Here is an 18,103-nt window from a genome sequence, read left to right on the forward strand (position 1 = left end):
TGGTTCGAGGCATGTCCTTGAATTTACTGGATATTCATGTTGTCTCCTCCTCGTCCAAATGTCCCATACTTTACATATAAAGTGAATTATTGACAGTATCCATCATGTAGGACACAACACAAATAAAATAAAATATAATCAATTAATGACCTTGAGAGTCTGTAACATATACAGTTAGGTTGAGTATCGTTCTAAACTGGTCGACAAAGCCTAAATCCACATCGACTGTAGATTGCAAGGGCTATTGCGTGCAATATGCTTTGCTCAAAGGCAAATAAGCCTGCGTGCTGATAGTGACACATGATCCATTAGTGTATTATTATTATCTCTTATTATCTCTATGGGTTCAAAGTCATCTCATCTCATCAGCTTTGTGTAAAGTTGGAACAAAAACAAGTGAAGTGACAGGATGGCTCGTTATAAAACGTTTTTTTAGCTAGTGGCATGTGCGTACTCGTATAGATAAATAAGAATATAGAATCTACATTTAGCCAAAACAAAACAGGAAACGTGGATGGCCTTCAAAATAATATAATATGTGTAAAAAAAAAAATCACTCACTCACACAAAATGTAAGAAACTATGGGAGCCCGTTTAGGAAGGAAAAAATATCGCCTTGGTAAGTCATAATTATGAGATAAAAAAGTCGAAATTATGAGATAAAAAGTCATAATTATGAGATAAAAAGTCATAATTATGAGATAAAAAGTCGAAATTATGAGATAAAAAGTCGAAATTATGAGAGAAAAGTTCATAATTATGAGATAAAAAGTCGAAATTATGAGATAAAAAGCCATAATTATGAGATAAAAAGTCATAATTATGAGATAAAAAGTTAAAATAACCTCATTATTTCTACTTTTTATCTCATAATTATGACTAACCATGGCCATATTTTTTTCTTTCAGTGGCGGAAACGGGCTTCCATAAGAAACGGATCGAATCAAACACAACAAATATCAATAAAAACCCACTCGTTGTGTTCTTACAGCCGTTGCATTAAACCACATGGCGCTCGTACTTTCTTTAAAGGTATTTTATTTTGAAATGTTGTTTTCATGTCTCTGGCTGCATGGGGTTTTTTCGACCGGAAGCTGTAGCGACCCGTGTCGCTGCAGTGTTGCGCTTTCCTGTTTACGGGCGGGAAGAGCGAACATAGCTTGACTGGAAGCTGTGTTTAAATCGGCGGCGCATTTGTTTTAAATTCTCCCCCCGATGCCTGTGATCTACGGGGGTTAATGATCCGCGGGGCTTCGCGATACCTTTTAAGCGGACCGTTTAGCTGAAAACTAAAATATATATACATATTGTGGAGAGTGCAGGGGCAGATGGAGGATCTTCCTGCAGATTCTGGCGGCGGCGGCGGCGGTGGTGGTGGCGGTGGGGGAGCAGCGGAGGGCCCCGCGGTGCAGGTGGCAGATATCCGCTGGCCGAGCGGGGCTCTCCCCCTGCGGCTTCTCGAGTGGAAAGTTAAACCCGGGACTCTTGTGAATGTGGACTCGGTGCTAGCTCTCTGCGCTCCCATACCTCAGGAGAAGGGGACGGAGGGTGCCAGGGTGCCGGAGAGAAAGGTGAAATCGGACCGCGCTGGAGTCGTCAAGGAGCTATGCTGTCAACTCGGACAAGTCATACCCCCCGGGTGAGTCAGTGTGCTAATAGCTATAGCTAATGTTTACTGACCTGCCCCCTCCCTCCCTCCTTCCTTCCCTCCCCCATGACTGGAAAAGGCTACAGGCAACATGTCAGCTGTAGTTTTGTTACCTCTTTGCCAACTACTGATTTCCCCCGCAGTGTGACGTTAGCTAGCTAACGAGCTAACATCGCTAGAAGTGCTAAGTGACGTTAGCTTGTTTGCTAGCCTCGAAACCAACCAACACAGACAGCAGTTTGCTCGCAGCGGCGTCAAGTCAGTCAAAATAAACAAGGCCGACTTTTCAGCCAGCACCTTCAAAATAAAAGTGTATTATTTTTGGTAGTTTTGTTTGTGGACATTTTTTCCCCGCGTGGACATGAAAACGAATCGTGAGCGATATTTTAAGCAAATAATACACGCATTCCAAACTGTTAGTTTGATACTTCATAGTCGTTTTTGTCATACTTGCAATCGTGCGTGGATATACAAAAATGTTACGCTCTTATTTTGAAGGCACAACCGCGTGAAGCGTCATCTCGTGTTGTTTGCCTTGACGCAGCCGTCGCTCGCGTGCGTGAAATGTGTAACAAGCGGTGTTGCTTCCGCTTGCTCGTCTGTTATTTTAGAATAACGGGAATTAAAATGTTTTACCCCATTATTATTATTATTATTATTATTATTAATAACTATTTTTAATTTTTGTTGCACCTGTGAGAGAAGTTGTGTTGCGTTCAGGAGCTCCTTGTAAACTTCTACACTCACTTTAAAAAGCATGCTACTTTTTGATAAGCCAAGATATTCATTCTCACAAACATTTGCCATTATTGCAGTTTGCACATGCATTATTGTACAGTTTTCATTTGATTTATTGTTGTTTTATTTATGTGTCACATGCTGCCTTTTAAATTACTTTGTTTTTGTACTATTTATCTATTTGTATACTTTGATTTTACATTGTTTGGCATTCTGTGGACAAATGTTGATTGAATGAGAATGCTGCTAAGATGCACTATTAAATAATAACCAAATATTTACTCTCTATGTTTTGTTTTCCAGAGGCGTCATCGTCAGAATAGAAGAATGCAGCCATCCAATAGTCATGAAGGGTTTATGTGCTGAATGTGGCCAGGACCTGACACAGTACGTCTACACAAACATATCTTTCCTTACCAAAATAATGTAAAAATGAATGGTTACAATGTCACACAGTTCACAGTCACATTTCAATACAATTGTGGTGGATTCTGTATTATTTGATGCCATCAGGTGGCAGTAGAGATCAAACAGAAGCGAGTCCAGTACAACTCATCAATCAAGTGCTCACACTCTGCAAGGTGTCCGTTAGATAAATATGAAAAATGAACTCGCTGTCAGTTACAATCTGAGATGAGCTACATTTATTGCTGATTTTTATCGATTTAAAGGAACAAAGTGTCTTTTATTGTGAGGTGAACATGTTTTTGACAGATTGCATTACGACGATACGTGATGAGAATGAGGCTGTATTAAAACAGCAGGGAATTTACACGTTATTAATAACACTTATTATGTATTACTAGATTAAAAAAGGCCTAACTGCTGCTTTTCATTCACAATATGTTCAAGGACCAAAGTGATACAAACATGAACCACACAAATGCACAGCTCCCACTCTTCTTCTTCTTCTTTCTTTCTTTCTTTCTTTCTTATTCTCTTTCTCAGGCTGCAGAGTACGAATGGGAACCAGCAAACTCCCATCTCCACAGCAACCGTCTCCATGGTGCACAGTGTCCCCGAGCTTATGGTCAGCTCAGAGGTGAGTCGTGTGTGTGTGTGTGTGTGTGTGTGTGTGTGTGTGTGTGTGTGTGTGTGTGTGTGTGTGTGTGTGTGTGTGTGTGTGTGTGTGTGTGTGTGTGTGTGTGTGTGTGTGTGTGTGTGTGTGTGTGTGTGTGTGTGTGTGTGTGTGTGTGTGTGTGTGTGTGTGTGTGTGTGACATTTTTATGAGATATCTACTTATATATATATTTTTTTTAATCGTGCGGATATCCTTCATATTTAACAAAGCTCAGTATTTCCCGGGGAGATTAAATAATTAACGTATTTACAACATGCAGCTCTCGGCCGAAGCAACATTTACATAAACAGCAAGTTGAAATATTTTAGCACATGGAAGGCGGACGTGGAAGATTCAGCGTCTTGTTTCCACTCCAAAATGAAAGGCCAGCGCCTCTTCCTTCCTACACTCCAGGACTAGTTTAATTTAATCCAATTATTGTATTGTGTTAGGGGCGATTACATGCAACTCGCTACCCAGGACACACACACTAATGGAGGAGGAGGAGGAGGAGGCGGCTAATCACAAAGCTTAAAGAAAATCCAAACATGGAAGCTTAAACCCACATGATAAATTCTGGTAATACACACTTTATTAATAGTAGTGTGACGGCTGGTTTCTTCTCTCCAACAGCAAGCGGAGCAGCTGGGCCGAGAAGACCAGCAGAGACTCCACCGGAACAAAAAGCTGGTCCTCATGGTGGACCTGGACCAGACCCTGATCCACACCACTGAACAGCACTGCCAGCGTATGTCCAACAAGGTACTACTCCATCATATCACCAATCTCTGATGGAGATACGGGGGGAGACGTGAAAACCACTGTCGTGCATATTCAATATTATGTTCAAATAACACGGTGCTGCTCCTGTTCAAAGACTCTGAGGGGCTGACTTCTATTTATGAGCGCCCCGAATCTGAACCTCCCTCCTTGTGAAAGTGAATTTGAACTGCCGGTGAGCCTCATCTACTTTTCATGTGAACAAGTGAATGCAACTCTGAATGCGTCCCAGCAGGGACCCTCTGAGAGTCTGTGTTACCCCAGAGTTTAAACAAGTCTCTTCTCTCGTCAGTCGGCTTTTCACTTTCACAAAAAACAGAAATACTTTAGTTTCCGACGAGGCTGAGAGATGATGGAGTCAGAATTATTCTCCCGCTCTCCATCAAAGCAGAAATGATAGAAATGTTAATTAAAGCATCTTCAGGGTTCATACGGGTGCTGGAAATCCTTGAATGTTAGTGTGGTGTTTTCAAGGTTTTAAAAGTGCTTGGATGTAGAATAAAGGTCTTGAAATGTGTGTTGTATGTGATGACATCTATGATAGAACAGAGAAAAGAAGATCTCCATATTTGAGGGACTGAAAACAGCATTTTGTGACATTTCTTTATGAAAAATGACTTTTGATGATGAACAGATGATGAAAATAGTTGGTGATTATATTTCTGTGGATCTGTTAGTGGAATTAGTTTTCCTTTCATTTGTGGTCCTTCTGTAAAAAGCTGTCTCCAAACATCATGTTGGTTGTTTAGAGGACAATAACATCTCATTTAATGTGATGAACAAGTGACAGAATAAGTAGACTGAATACTGACCATTGGATTGGTACAAATATGGAGTTTACCACACCTGGAAGGGGCTGGAAAAGCATGGAAATGCACCTTGAAATGCTTGAAACGTGCTTGAATGTGACTTTGGAGAAGGTGGAGGAACCCTGATGTTGCATTTTTCACATTACGATGTTAGTTTCTTAGATCTACGTTGACAGTTTTCAGCCTTTACATCGTTAATCAACTGATCTCTGATCTCTGATTGTCGTGTCCTGGCGGATGTTTTTATGTTTTTTTCATGTGATCGTGTCTCAGCTATCACACTGGTTTCGCCCCCTCCAGGGTATTTTCCACTTCCAGCTGGGCCGAGGGGAGCCGATGCTGCACACGCGACTGCGTCCGCACTGCAAGGCCTTCCTGGAGAAAATCGCCAAACTCTACGAGCTGCACGTCTTCACGTTCGGCAGCCGCCTTTATGCACACACCATCGCCGGTAAGAGACTCGTTTGACATGTAACGGTGTGCAGAAAGGATGGAAGGGCTTCTGGTTGTACTGCTTGTTTGTGTCCATAAGAGGGAGGTGTCTGCTCATGTTGTAGCTGGGTGTTTTTGCTGGCTCACCGTTGTTCCTGTTAAAGCCTGACAGCGGGGGTGCTATTATAAAATGCATGTTAATGTTTGGCTTTCCCGTCCCGAGCTTCAGCAGCGTTTCTCTGGTAGCTGGATTATATGTGATCATATGTGGGGGTGTTCTTCATGTTTGTTAGTCAGGATGCAATCCTTCATCGTACTGTATTTCACAGAAGCAGTCACAGTCCAGTATAGTGCTCTGCCCTCCACATGATGAATGTTTAATGCGTTTTGAATTGGATTTTTACGGCCGGGTCCTGATGCAGGGAGGTCTGCATCGTTCACAGTACCGCTCCGTCTGTTGACAGCCTTAAAGGAGAGTCTGACCCCGGCTGTTGTTGTTAAAGCCGGGGTACGAATCCATCGCTGGCTGAGGGTTTAATCAATCTGTGTGTTTCTCTAAGAAAGCCTGAGAAAGTTTCCAGGGCTTGATACTATGAGAAAACATCGGGGGGAGGTTAGAGGCGGGGTTCAGATGGGCATCTTCTTTAGTATAAGTGTCTTTTCATTACAAGTGTAATACCTGTTGTTGATCTTGGAGAGGGAGTTTATGTTTTAATCTTTTTTTTTTTTTAGGCTTTCTGGATCCTGAAAAGAAGCTTTTCTCTCATCGGATCCTTTCCAGAGACGAATGCATCGACCCCTTTTCCAAGACGGGGAATCTTAGGTGGGAATCGCCTTTTATTGAATTAATATGTGACCCTGCAGCTGTCTAATTCCTGATGTTATAAGTGCAGATAAAAGCTCCAGTACGTCTCTTGTGTTTCTTTTACGAGGTACAATCGGTGATCCGACTGCGGAGTAGAGATCTATTTCTCTCTCTGTGTCACTGATGAATGCTTGTCAATGGAAAACAATCATACAGATGGTGTACAAAAACATCAAAGTACCTCTTATCTTGATTCATAGCAAAACACTATCCGTCACTGCGACATGATTACAGCTTAAAGGAGACGATTCAAAAGCCTCACGTTGTTATCTGGGAAGTTTAGTGATTTTCTTGTGATTTCTTCCTGACAGGAATCTTTTCCCGTGTGGCGACTCCATGGTGTCCATCATCGACGACCGAGAGGACGTGTGGAAGTTTGCTCCGAACCTCATCACTGTGAAGAAATACATCTACTTCCAGGGCACGGGGGACATCAACGCCCCCCCAGGATCACGGGAAGCTCAGATGGCAAAGAAAGGTACAAACAAGGTTCCTTTGGTCCGGATCAGTCATGAAGTGCATCATCATATGTAGTGATCTCAGTCCTGGATGAGATAATTACTGTTCATGTCCCTGATGAAGGCCTGTACTGGTTAAAGCCAACCTGTCATATTGCCTTGCAAAGAGAAATCCATAACAATCCCAGCTCATTCACACGGCGTTATCGTTCATCATACCAGCCGTGCTGTATATCAGTGAAATGATGGCTCTATTGGCTTCCTTTGTCACATCGTTTATCATAGAGAGTCACCGAGGCTGCACCCGGTCAATAAACAGTCATCAACGCTGCTGTGATGTGCAGCAAGCATCCGCCCGCATCTCCCTCTCCACCGACATCAGCATGAATCAAACAAAGACGCAGCGTTTTAAAGCGTTCTCCTCATTATCATAGCAGGAGTCGGCCCGCTGGGACTCCTCAGGGACTTCTGTTGGGACCCCTTCATTTACAACCCCACTCTCAGGCTGTCACGTCAGTTAGTGGTAAGTGGTGGTTGCACTCATCGTGTTACAACGATGGTCCTTATATTGTTGAAGTAGACCTGTTAAATGATATTTACTGTTGCAACTGTATTTTTTACAGATTTCCGAGTTTTGAACAGAGTTTTGAAATTAGTACAAAATCTACATTTTGGAATAACGGGAGATGAAGCATCACTTGATTCCAACACTAGATTCACATAAAATTGCATTATTTAATATTTTTTATTATTATTTGTGGCCTCATTGGAGTCTCTAAACACAATTTTGATATACAATAAATAAATAAAAAACACAATATATTGATTGCGGTGAATTTCCATTATCGGGATAATTATGAATATCCGTATATATTTTGGAGCCTCATTTTTTTATTATTATTTTGGCCACATTGGAGTCTCTAAACACAGATTTGATAGATAATAAATTGCAGGCAGTGAGGGAATGAAAACTTTAAAGTTTAAAAACAATGAAAGGCTCTGTAGTCTGTCGTTGAATGGGGATTCTGTGTGGACCAATCAGGTGAGGCGGTTGTTAATCTAAACAACTATCGACGAGTGCAGCTTAAATCCCACTTCAGAGCGTGTTCATATCAATATGATGTGATTACTGACGGGACCTCACTGGTTTGTGATCCTCCTCGGCTTGCATAAATATTTGATTTGGATTATTCTACCACAGGCTGTGTTGATGAATTATGGAGAGTCACTGTCCTGGAGTAGGGATATGGGATTTTAGCATGGATCACAAAACACACACAATAATGTGATTATGGTGAATTTCCATTATTATGAAAACATTTTAGCAGCAAGGAATCTGCTACTACTATTGCTGTATTGTTTTTAAATTGAATTATACATATTTTTTTATTTGTCCTTTACAACCTTACAAAAAAAATATTATATTGTTACATAATATATCTTGACAACGTGAGATAAAAGGATTCCAGTATGTTTTGCAGCCATTTAAAGAGGTTTTTTAACATATTTTCATGATTATCGTCATATCTTGATACCGAGATTTTGCAAACAAGGTCTTTGCTTTGTTTTCGAGGATGTTAAAGTCTAATTTGCTGCATTTGTGTTGTGAAGGCCGAGCATCGCTGCCTCCTCACATCATCTCCGGGAGGAACACAGTCACCCCACACTCACTTTACACTAAATGTTTATGTCATTCCAAATCCAGTGGATACTCGGCCTCCATGTTCCTTATCACTGGAGAGTTGTATTTCACGCTCAAACAGAGTCACAACCGGAGAACTCTGTGAACCCGGAGAACTTCCTTTTTAGAGGAAGACTCTGCAGCAGCGAGGGGGCGGAGCCAGAGCTTAATCTCTGGGTTTTCCTCCCGGGTTAGAATGAGCTGGTGTGAAATGTTTCCGACGGTTGTTACTAAGAAGTTTTACAATCACACGCTCGCATGCCTTCCAGGAGCCATTAAGGCTTCAGTGATAGAAACGGGCCATCGCTGACATGCTGCATGAAATCTAAACGACACGGAATAGATCATATAAGATATCCTGTGTTTTTGTTGAATTTATCACATATTATCACTTTGGGTGATGGGGAAGAGTCTGGAGAAGGAAGTACGGCAGAGTGCTTATATATACAGACATATTATATGTGATAATTAAATGAAAATATAAGGAATATAGTGTTTTATCAGCGGCACATAATGTGATAATTCCATAGCCTCATCTCGCCTATTGATTCTGATCCATGTTTATTTATTTATTGTTTATTCAGTAGGGACAGTGCATATTTATGGACATCAATGCATTGGCTAGTTTTCATCTCTTGTCCCTAGATAACAAACATAACAATAAAGTAACATCCATACAACCCTCATATTTAATTTTATTTGAATCAGATGTGTCTTTTGAGCGCCGTGTGTGATCCTTTCGTTCTCCACCAGGCGGCCCGTCGAGTAAACCGGCGCAGAGTTCAGAACCGGCGGGGACGCCCGGTGCCGACGAGCAGAACAACGGCCCCAGGAAACGAGCCAAAGACCTCAGCGCTTCTGGGAAGGAGGAGTCCGCGGCGCCGGCATCTCAGTCTCCTGAGGGAGCACCGACCAACGAAAGGACGCATCCCACGGGGGCCGTGGAGGACGAGTCGGGGCGGGGGAAAGGGTCGGAGGTCGAGGCGGTGGCGGAGTCGGGGTCGAGGGAAACTCAGGGGGGCGACGGAACGAACGCCAAGGAAGACGGTCTAAACAGGACGCTGGAGACGAACTCGTCAGCACCGAGCCACGAGTCCAACAACCTGGACTTTGACCTTTCCAGCGACAGTGACAATGACTCCGTGACGGGAAAGCTTCCGTCGTCAGGGAGCGATAGTGAAGCCAAGGCTGGAAAGGCAAAAAAATCTGGGCAGGAACCCGAGGACGGGATCGGTAAACCCGGCTCCTCCGACGCAGCAGAACTCTCCGGAGTCCTCCTCCCGGACCCCGAGCTGGGAAACGGCTGCTCGGACCGGAGGGAGCCAGAGACCGAGTCCCAGAACAGTGAGCAGTCTGGGGTCACCATGGGCGGGGAGCTGCTGGACCAGAGCATGGAGGAGGAGGAGGAGGAGGAAGACGAGGTGGACATCGACCACGACGACCACCTGATCCACCTGGAGGAAGTTCTGGAGCGGATCCACGCCGAGTACTACGTGCGATACGAGGCCTACCTGAGGAAGGAGGCCCCCGAGACGCCGGACATCCGCCGGATCGTCCCGGAGCTGAAGGGCAAGACGCTGGAGGGCTCGACGATCGTGTTCAGCGGTCTGTACCCGACCAACTACCCCATGGAGAGGACCCGGGAGTTCTACCACGCCAAGGCCCTGGGGGCCCGCATCGGCAAGAACCTGGTCCTGAGCTCCCAAGAGCCCGGTCCGACGACGCATCTCATCGCAGCGAGAGCCGGTACGTAGAAATGTATGTTGAACAAACATACAGGAGTATTATCAAGGTCATCATCTTCAACCTGTCATGGTGATATTCTCTATTTTTAGAGCCTCGTCATGGAGTTGGAGGACTGGAAGTCAAATTAGTATGAGAGAATATTCAGATAAAAAATGAGTAAAATGAGTGTATTATTATTTTATTTTTATATACTAGCTGAGAGCTGAGACCTTTGGTAATTGGTGCAGTCATGGTCCGCTAATGAGGCGAGAATTCAAGGTTCGGGCTCGTCTAAATGCCGGCTTACTGACATATTGGGAGATTCATGTGACTGAGCCCTCGTCAAACTCTCACTGAGCAGACTTAATTGAGATTGAATACGTTAGAATTAATGTATCTCAGAGGCCGGCCATTGCAGCGGCGGTTACGTTGGTTTATCCTCGTTCTCCGTCAATTAGATGGAAATGTAGTAGTCGAAATGTAAAATAATAATAATAATGATATGCAGCATGTTGCTAGAGCAGCTTCCACCCTGAGTAGAAATAAAAATCTGTATTCTCTGAAGAGAGCTGAAAGTGGATTCACCAATCCAGCTTACCTTGTGAAAACAAGCCGTCCTGGTTGCCGTGGGAGCCAGCGCCGCGGCGAGCACCACTTGGCAATCACTCGTCTTGTACATCAGAAGGAGGGCAAATTGGTACCAAGAGGGAAGTGTGGGTGGGGGGGCAGCAGGGCACTTAGTGGGGAAGTAGCTGCTGAGGAAAAATGCCCTTTTTGTCTGGTCAGAGCGGCTCATTTCACCGACATTAACCCGTCGTTTGTCTGTTTTATTCACTATTATTAACACACATGCAATACATATGAGTTGCATTGGGTTCATATATATATAAGTATAACATTTAATATGGGATCTGAGGGTGTTTTTGCTGTAATTGTGTTCTTGATTTGATGACAAAATAGTATTTTAAGAACAATTTCGATTTCAGACATATTGTTGTTGCTATGGTTACGGTACGATGCCTTGATTACTTCATCAGGTAGGAATAAGGAATATTGCCATTATTAGGTTATGTTTATTTATTTATTTGTATTCTATTAAACATGGTGCAGGTGTTATCATATACAATATGAGATGTCAACACGCTTTAGTTTCCTTTTTTTGACACACAGAATTATTATTATTATTATTATTATTATTATTATTATTAATATTAATATTATTATTCTGGCTTACTGCCGTTTAAGTCTTTGTCTTGCATACATTTTATTTACAACATGATTACAGGACTAATACAGCTGTAGCCCAAATGCAGCACATCCAACTACAGAATAAAAAAAACATATTGCTATTATGTAAGTATTATTTTATGTGTTTTTGATCGTGTGATTCCTCAAGAATTGTTTTATTCTAAATCGCCTTCATAACTGATGCTTCCTGCACGACTATAATAGATGAGAATCTCATCCGGAACCAAGATGTCGTGTATATAAATACTGTAAATACTTACAAATTGAGCAAATTGCAATTAGGCGTCTTTGTCTCTGACATCAAGCAGCAACAATAATTTAATAATCTCTCTGTGGATTTAACAAATTGAAACTTTCTGGATTCCATGAGAAAAAACTAAGGATTTGACAGAAATGTGAAAAGATAGCATTGACAAAGCAACTCTAGGAAGCGGAGAGTCTGATCATTGATCTGCGTGTTTTTTACTCATTGATCGTTTCCCCGTCAGGCACTGAGAAGGTCCGTCAGGCTCAAGGCTGCAAGCACCTCCACGTGGTCAACCCCGACTGGCTGTGGAGCTGCCTGGAGCGCTGGGAGCGGGTGGAGGAGCAGCTGTACCCCCTGAAGGAGGACTACTCCAGGACGCCGAGGTGAAGGACTTAAACCTATGAAATACTCACATCGACCTGAAGATAACTTCTAAACATGAGATGTATTTCTTTATCTCATGCAGGAGCAACAGTCCGGCGGCATTCCCTGACATTCAGGGTGCCCTGCAGAAGCACATCTTCCACCCGGCTCCGATCCACCACAGACCCTCACCGCCGGCCCCCGAGGTCCGGACCTACGACCCCGTCACGGGGAAGCTGATCCGCCGGGGCCCCCAGGCGCCGCGGCTGCCGTCCTACCTCCAGGGGTCGGGGTGTTTGCTGCCCTCGGATCACAGAGAGCAGGCTTGTCTCAGGTGAGAACACACCTGGAGCGCCGTGTGACATCATTAATTATTGATATTAATCATCCAACGCTACGCAGAGCAAAGAAGATCTCCATATCTGAGGGACTGAAAACAGCATTTTGTGACATTTCTTTATGAAAAATGCCTTTTGATGATGAACAGATGATGAAAATAGTTGGTGATTATATTTCTGTGGATCTGTTAGTGGAATTAGTTTTCCTTTCATTTGTGGTCCTTCTGTAAAAAGCTGTCTCCAAACATCATGTTGGTTGTTTAGAGGACAATAACATCTCATTTAATGTGATGAACAAGTGACATAATAAGTAGACTGAATACTGACCATTGGATGGATACAAATATGGAGTTTACCACAGCTGGAAGGTGCTGGAAAAGCATGGAAATGCACCTGGAAATGCTTGAAAAGTGCTTGAATCTGCCTTTGGAGAAGGTGGAGGAACCCCGAACACAATAAGAATAAAACTCCACTTTATATGACTTGGAGGGAAAGACTCTCTTTGAAAGTGTAAAATAGTAATCTTAAAATCCGGTTATGGAAGTATTAGATCTTTGTGTCCTCGTTTAAAGCATCACATTCCTCCACCATGCTAACGTCCGTCTATGTCCATGTTTGGTCTTCATCTCTCTCCGATGACGCTCCGTAATTAATAATCAAGCATAAAATTAACCCACATAATATGTGGATTAAGAGGCAGCGTGGAGTTTTTCAGGGAGTTGCATAAACTTGGGATTTAATCATCAAAGATGTTCATTAAGGAGCGCTGAGAGGAAGTATGGCAGCCTCGTTACGGAGAGAGAGCCGCCGCTGGTTTCCACTTTCACCCCGCTGTGATGCTCGGCCACGAATCCTCCACGCTGTGAACAACGTGCTGATTATTATTATTGTTATTATTATTATTGCAGATGAGTGTTGCTCCCTTGTGACGACGACTGCTGCATCTAATATAAGGCTTCCAAGATTAACACGTTCATTCCCCTTAATTAGAAAGTCATGATGTACTGAAAAAATCATGCAAATTAATGCACATACAATATTATTTCATGTTAATTTATTAATATACTAGTATTGAATATCACAACCGATGTTACCAAATAAGCCGACTGTAGCATGTTGCCTCATTAAACTGTAGGAAAGCGTGTAATATATGTGTTTCATATGTGTTTCATATATATTACTTCATATAATAATTTATTTTATTCTCATATTTCTATGCCTCATTTAGTTTTGTTGTTTTGTTATAGATTTTATAATCCGTGAGGTTATTATGAGTTGGGTTTCATGCCCCTCCTTTCACTGTTTCACTGCATTACATTTGAATTTTGCTAAATAAATCAAATGAAGAGATTTAAAGTGTTATTTTTATGTCAGTTCTGGAAGCAATACAACGATTTTGGGGCTTTTTCCATTCAAATGTTATTATATGCCATTAATTAATTAATCAGCATACCATGTAATTCATTTAATTAAAGATTTGAATCGATCTGATTTAAAAGCAGAACACACAAACACGATAATACAAATAAGAAAAGAAGTAATTATATCTTTGTAAGACAATATATTAAGGATTAATGTTCATTAATACACACATTTTAAGGATTGCTGTTACTGATGATGGAGATGCTCAGATCAAGTCTGTTCATCGTAGCTCGTTAGAGCATTTATTTAGTTTCCATTCATAATGTTTCATGCTGATTGTTTCCATCAGGGGAAGTTCAACGAGCCAGCAGGACGACGGCGTGGCGTCCGGCCAGGACAACGAGCAGCCGGGGCCGTCTCGCCGCAAACGCCAGCCGAGCATGTCTGAGACGATGCCGCTGTACACGCTGTGCAAGGAGGACCTGGAGAGCATGGACAAGGAGGTGAGTGGTTACCACGGCGACCAGATGCTCTTCTCCTCCTTTCCTCTTCATAACTTCTGTTTTTTTTTTTTCATATACATTTTTTATTGCAATCAAAATTGGAGCACATTATTTAAAATAAATCAAAATAATTAAAACAATTATAATATATGTCTTCTTAACTTTTACCTGATGAGAGCTTTTTTCTAATCTGCTGACGGAGCTGGAATGAATTATTTATTTACACACTCAGCACTTTACTGCTTACTTCGTAAGTGAAGTCTTTCACGGCAAACTACTGCCAGGCTTCCAATAGGTAGAATATACATATATATATATATATATATGTATATATATGTAGATATTTGTGCAGTCGGGTTGTAGGATCCGTCTCGGAAGGCTTCCTCGTGGTGTTTCAGGTTTGTTGAATTGTTGCGTCTTCGCCACCTTTCCTGCCATTTAAATCTATTTAAATTTAAATGGCTGTCGTTTTCCGTGTATGTTCTCGCCATCCCTGTGAGGTCGGTGAAGTGATTACTGACGCCTGAGCGCTCTGCACCTCCTGCCTGGATAATACTCTTTAATGGAGCCTGAATCCTGCTAATGCCTCATTCAGTGTGTGTGTGTGGGGGGGGCACAAGCTTCATGGCTTGTTCACACTGGACGTCTGAAGAGTTTGAAGCGAAGTCATGTAATTTCTCTGTTTCATATAAAGGATTGGCTGCCACTCAAGTACTTTAATTTCTCCTCAAAATGACTAGAAAGGTAACGGTCGGCACCAAAAAGTATATAGATCTCCATATTTGAGGGACTGAAAACAGCATTTTGTGACATTTCTTTATGAAAAATGACTTTTGATGATGAACAGATGATGAAAATAGTTGGTGATTATATTTCTGTGGATCTGTTAGTGGAATTAGTTTTCCTTTCATTTGTGGTCCTTCTGTAAAAAGCTGTCTCCAAACATCATGTTGGTTGTTTAGAGGACAATAACATCTCATTTAATGTGATGAACAAGTGACATAATAAGTAGACTGAATACTGACCATTGGATTGATACAAATATGGAGTTTACCACAACTGGAAGGGGCTGGAAAAGCATGGAAATGCACCTTGAATTAGCTTGGAAAGTGCTTGAATTTGACTTTGGAGAAGGTGGAGGAACCCTGATTATATAAATACTGTGTATCATTTGAATCCTTACTTTACTGAATCTCAAAGAAGCTCTTGTTTTTTTTAAAACCGTCGGATCGATGCAGGTTCTAGTCGCTGCAGGGAAACTTTAAAGCTAAGTTGAATGAATGTCGGTGCTTTTAAACGACGGAGCCGTTCCTGTTATCGGGACTCAAAACAATTAACTCAGTTGAGTCCTGAAAGTTAAGGGACTTTGTAGCTGCAGGCGGCGTCTCAGCCTGAGAACTGCTGTGCTGTGCTTTTTCTCTCCCACTCATGCAGCATGCGTTTTGAAGGCTGCATCTCATATCCTCTGATATAGAATACTGCCAACAGCTATTTAACAATCCTGCTTTTAATGTTATATCCATATCTCCAAGCTGTCACCATGCTGATGATTAAGTCTCTTTTCCTGTTTGCCAATGAAGCCGAGGCGTTCTCTGTTGATTTATACATCGAGGCCCAACATCTTATGTTAGAGCATATGACACTATTTAATATTAGAATAATGGAAAAACAACGACACCAACCTCCATTCTTTTACATGTCGTTATGCAACATCCATAACAAATACCAGTGAAATTTTAGGGTTTTTTAACTAGAATTTGATGTAAAGTAAGTATTTCTTTCTGGTAAACGACACAAAAGAGCAAATGGTATTGGAACGGACCAATCAGCGTCCCGTGAGGAGGTAGGGGGCGGGGCTTAGCTGGCGAAACAGAGGACAGCCTAGGCCAGGAGTGTCCAATCGTATCCAAGGAGGGACGGTGTGGATGCAGGTTTTAGTTTCAGCCCAGTACCTCACCTGATCCACCTCGTCAAGGTCCTGATTGAAGTTATTGTAGCACCCCAGGGTGCTGCTGCTGTAGCGTTGGTTATATCCCACCTGGAGAATATTTCCTCATTGGAAAAACGCCAACGGAGGCTTTTCTTCTTCCGAATCCAATCAAGTTTTGAAAGAGCCGGCTGTGTTTCTGACGTTTCCAATGACGTCTCTGATGTTCTGCGTAACCGTCTGGTGGCGAGGCGGGTTAATTGGAAACAGGAAACAGTCATCCTGAGAGGTTATTGTCCCCCGTGCAGCTCAGATTGTCCTTCACATACAAGCAGCTGAAGGCAGAAGCAGGGCGTATTTTCAAAGATCACGTCTGCGTTTGTGTCCTAATAGACATCACGGCGACCGCAGCAGGAAGCATGCTGGGAGATTGTGTTTCTATTATTAATCTGGAACGTCATGTCAGCGGTCGGCGTCAGGCTTGTTGTGTGGATGTTATTGAAAGATGTTCTCTCTTCCCCCCTTTTTTCTTTGATATGCTTTATTGTTCATGAATATTAGAGTCGGCTTCATGCAAACTTCTTGAGTAAAAAGTCTTTGAGTCGTTGTGGACCGCATGAGATCAATTAAATTAGAGAGGATAGAGAAGCTAATGGACGTGGATCAGATAACTGAATTAATAATGGTTTGTCCCCACTGAAAATATGGAGGTCTCCTTCCTGTTTATGAGTTTTTAGCCTCTTATGAAGATGCACCAAATCATAAACACTAGTTTAGTAAATAAAATTGAACTCTTACTGAAACTAGATCTATTTGGGGTCATTTTGAAGGTAGAGTCTTAGATCTATTAGGTATTCATGTGAAAAGCATTATAATATGTCAGGATTAGAGTATATCAAAAAGTAAGTGGTTATAATGGGAGTCAATGGGACCAAATCGGTCCTGAGGAGAACGAGTATAAGCATTATGTATATCTCCTATTCTATCCACCTATTCTATTCTATTCTATTCTATTCTATCCATCTTCTATCCAACAGAGGAGATCATGCAATTAGCCTTAAAACTGACAGATATATCGAGAATCAAAGACATAAAATAAGCAGAATGTACACGTTTGGTGGCTCAAGGGTTAATCCCAAGGTTGGCGGTTCGATCCTGGTGTCGTTGAGCGTGACACTAATCCCCCCAATGGTGCTTAGGAGGGCTGATAAGAGGTCAGATGTTGGTCCAGGACTCTGGACTCTCTGTCAGCAGGACTCTTTAGGACTCAATCCTTTTTGGTCCTGAAGCAAATGTAAAGAAATTGACTGGAAAGAGCGTTTGTAGATACAGCGTGTTTGAAATGTCAGCCTCCTCGGACGGCCTCGGCGTAAAGGGCAGTCCGTGTGATTTTAAACACTCGGGACCTCCGGGGGGGAAACGACCCGTCCTAATTGGCTGGAGCAGAGTGCCCTGCCTGAGACAGGTAGACTTTCAAATGTCAGCGGTGGTTACACGCCGCTAGGTGTGACTTTTACCCGGAGCGACGCGAGTCGGCCCGGCGAGGACTCGCCACAAACGTTGCCGACACGGTGACCTTTCGTTGAAATCGCTGTTCTCTTCGAGTCACGCCATGATGCATCACACGGACGCGTCCTCCTACTTCCTGTGTTGCAGAGTTATACAGGCGGTCTTGCTTACTGCCTCCCCATGTAGCATCATAGTGGATCACATTGACCTCTTACCAGGACCCTGAAATCCGTTCAAAGTGTTTCCTAAATTCTGTGTTTTCCTGGTTACATTCTTCTAAATTCGGTGTTTTCCAATTTCAGATCTTTTTTTTTTTTTTTTTTTTTTTAAATGGTGTCTAATTTTGTGTTGGATGAATGAAATTCCGTCACAACATACCACACACTTTTTAAAATCATTATTTTTTCTTG

General features: G+C 42.4%; 1 protein-coding gene across 2 annotated transcripts in view; it reads left to right on the forward strand.

Moving 5' to 3' along the window:
- Positions 1 to 1,107: 1,107 nt before the first annotated feature.
- ctdp1 (CTD (carboxy-terminal domain, RNA polymerase II, polypeptide A) phosphatase, subunit 1) overlaps positions 1,108 to 18,103 on the forward strand; it is a 46,168-nt gene continuing 29,172 nt past the window's right edge. Inside the window, exons 1-11 of one of the 2 annotated variants that reach the window (XM_084032064.1) lie at positions 1,108 to 1,639; positions 2,690 to 2,773; positions 3,335 to 3,428; positions 4,080 to 4,208; positions 5,336 to 5,486; positions 6,200 to 6,290; positions 6,644 to 6,810; positions 9,225 to 10,217; positions 11,933 to 12,074; positions 12,158 to 12,388; positions 14,104 to 14,257. In XM_084032064.1, coding sequence (XP_083888190.1) covers positions 1,329 to 1,639; positions 2,690 to 2,773; positions 3,335 to 3,428; positions 4,080 to 4,208; positions 5,336 to 5,486; positions 6,200 to 6,290; positions 6,644 to 6,810; positions 9,225 to 10,217; positions 11,933 to 12,074; positions 12,158 to 12,388; positions 14,104 to 14,257 — 2,547 coding nt within the window. In that variant the 5' untranslated portion in view covers positions 1,108 to 1,328. The remainder of the gene's footprint in view (positions 1,640 to 2,689; positions 2,774 to 3,334; positions 3,429 to 4,079; positions 4,209 to 5,335; positions 5,487 to 6,199; positions 6,291 to 6,643; positions 6,811 to 9,224; positions 10,218 to 11,932; positions 12,075 to 12,157; positions 12,389 to 14,103; positions 14,258 to 18,103) is intronic. The other variant, XM_084032065.1, reaches the window with a different exon arrangement.

Source organism: Eutrigla gurnardus, assembly GCF_963514095.1.
Source record: "Eutrigla gurnardus genome assembly, chromosome: 17".
NCBI lineage: Eukaryota > Metazoa > Chordata > Actinopteri > Perciformes > Triglidae > Eutrigla > Eutrigla gurnardus.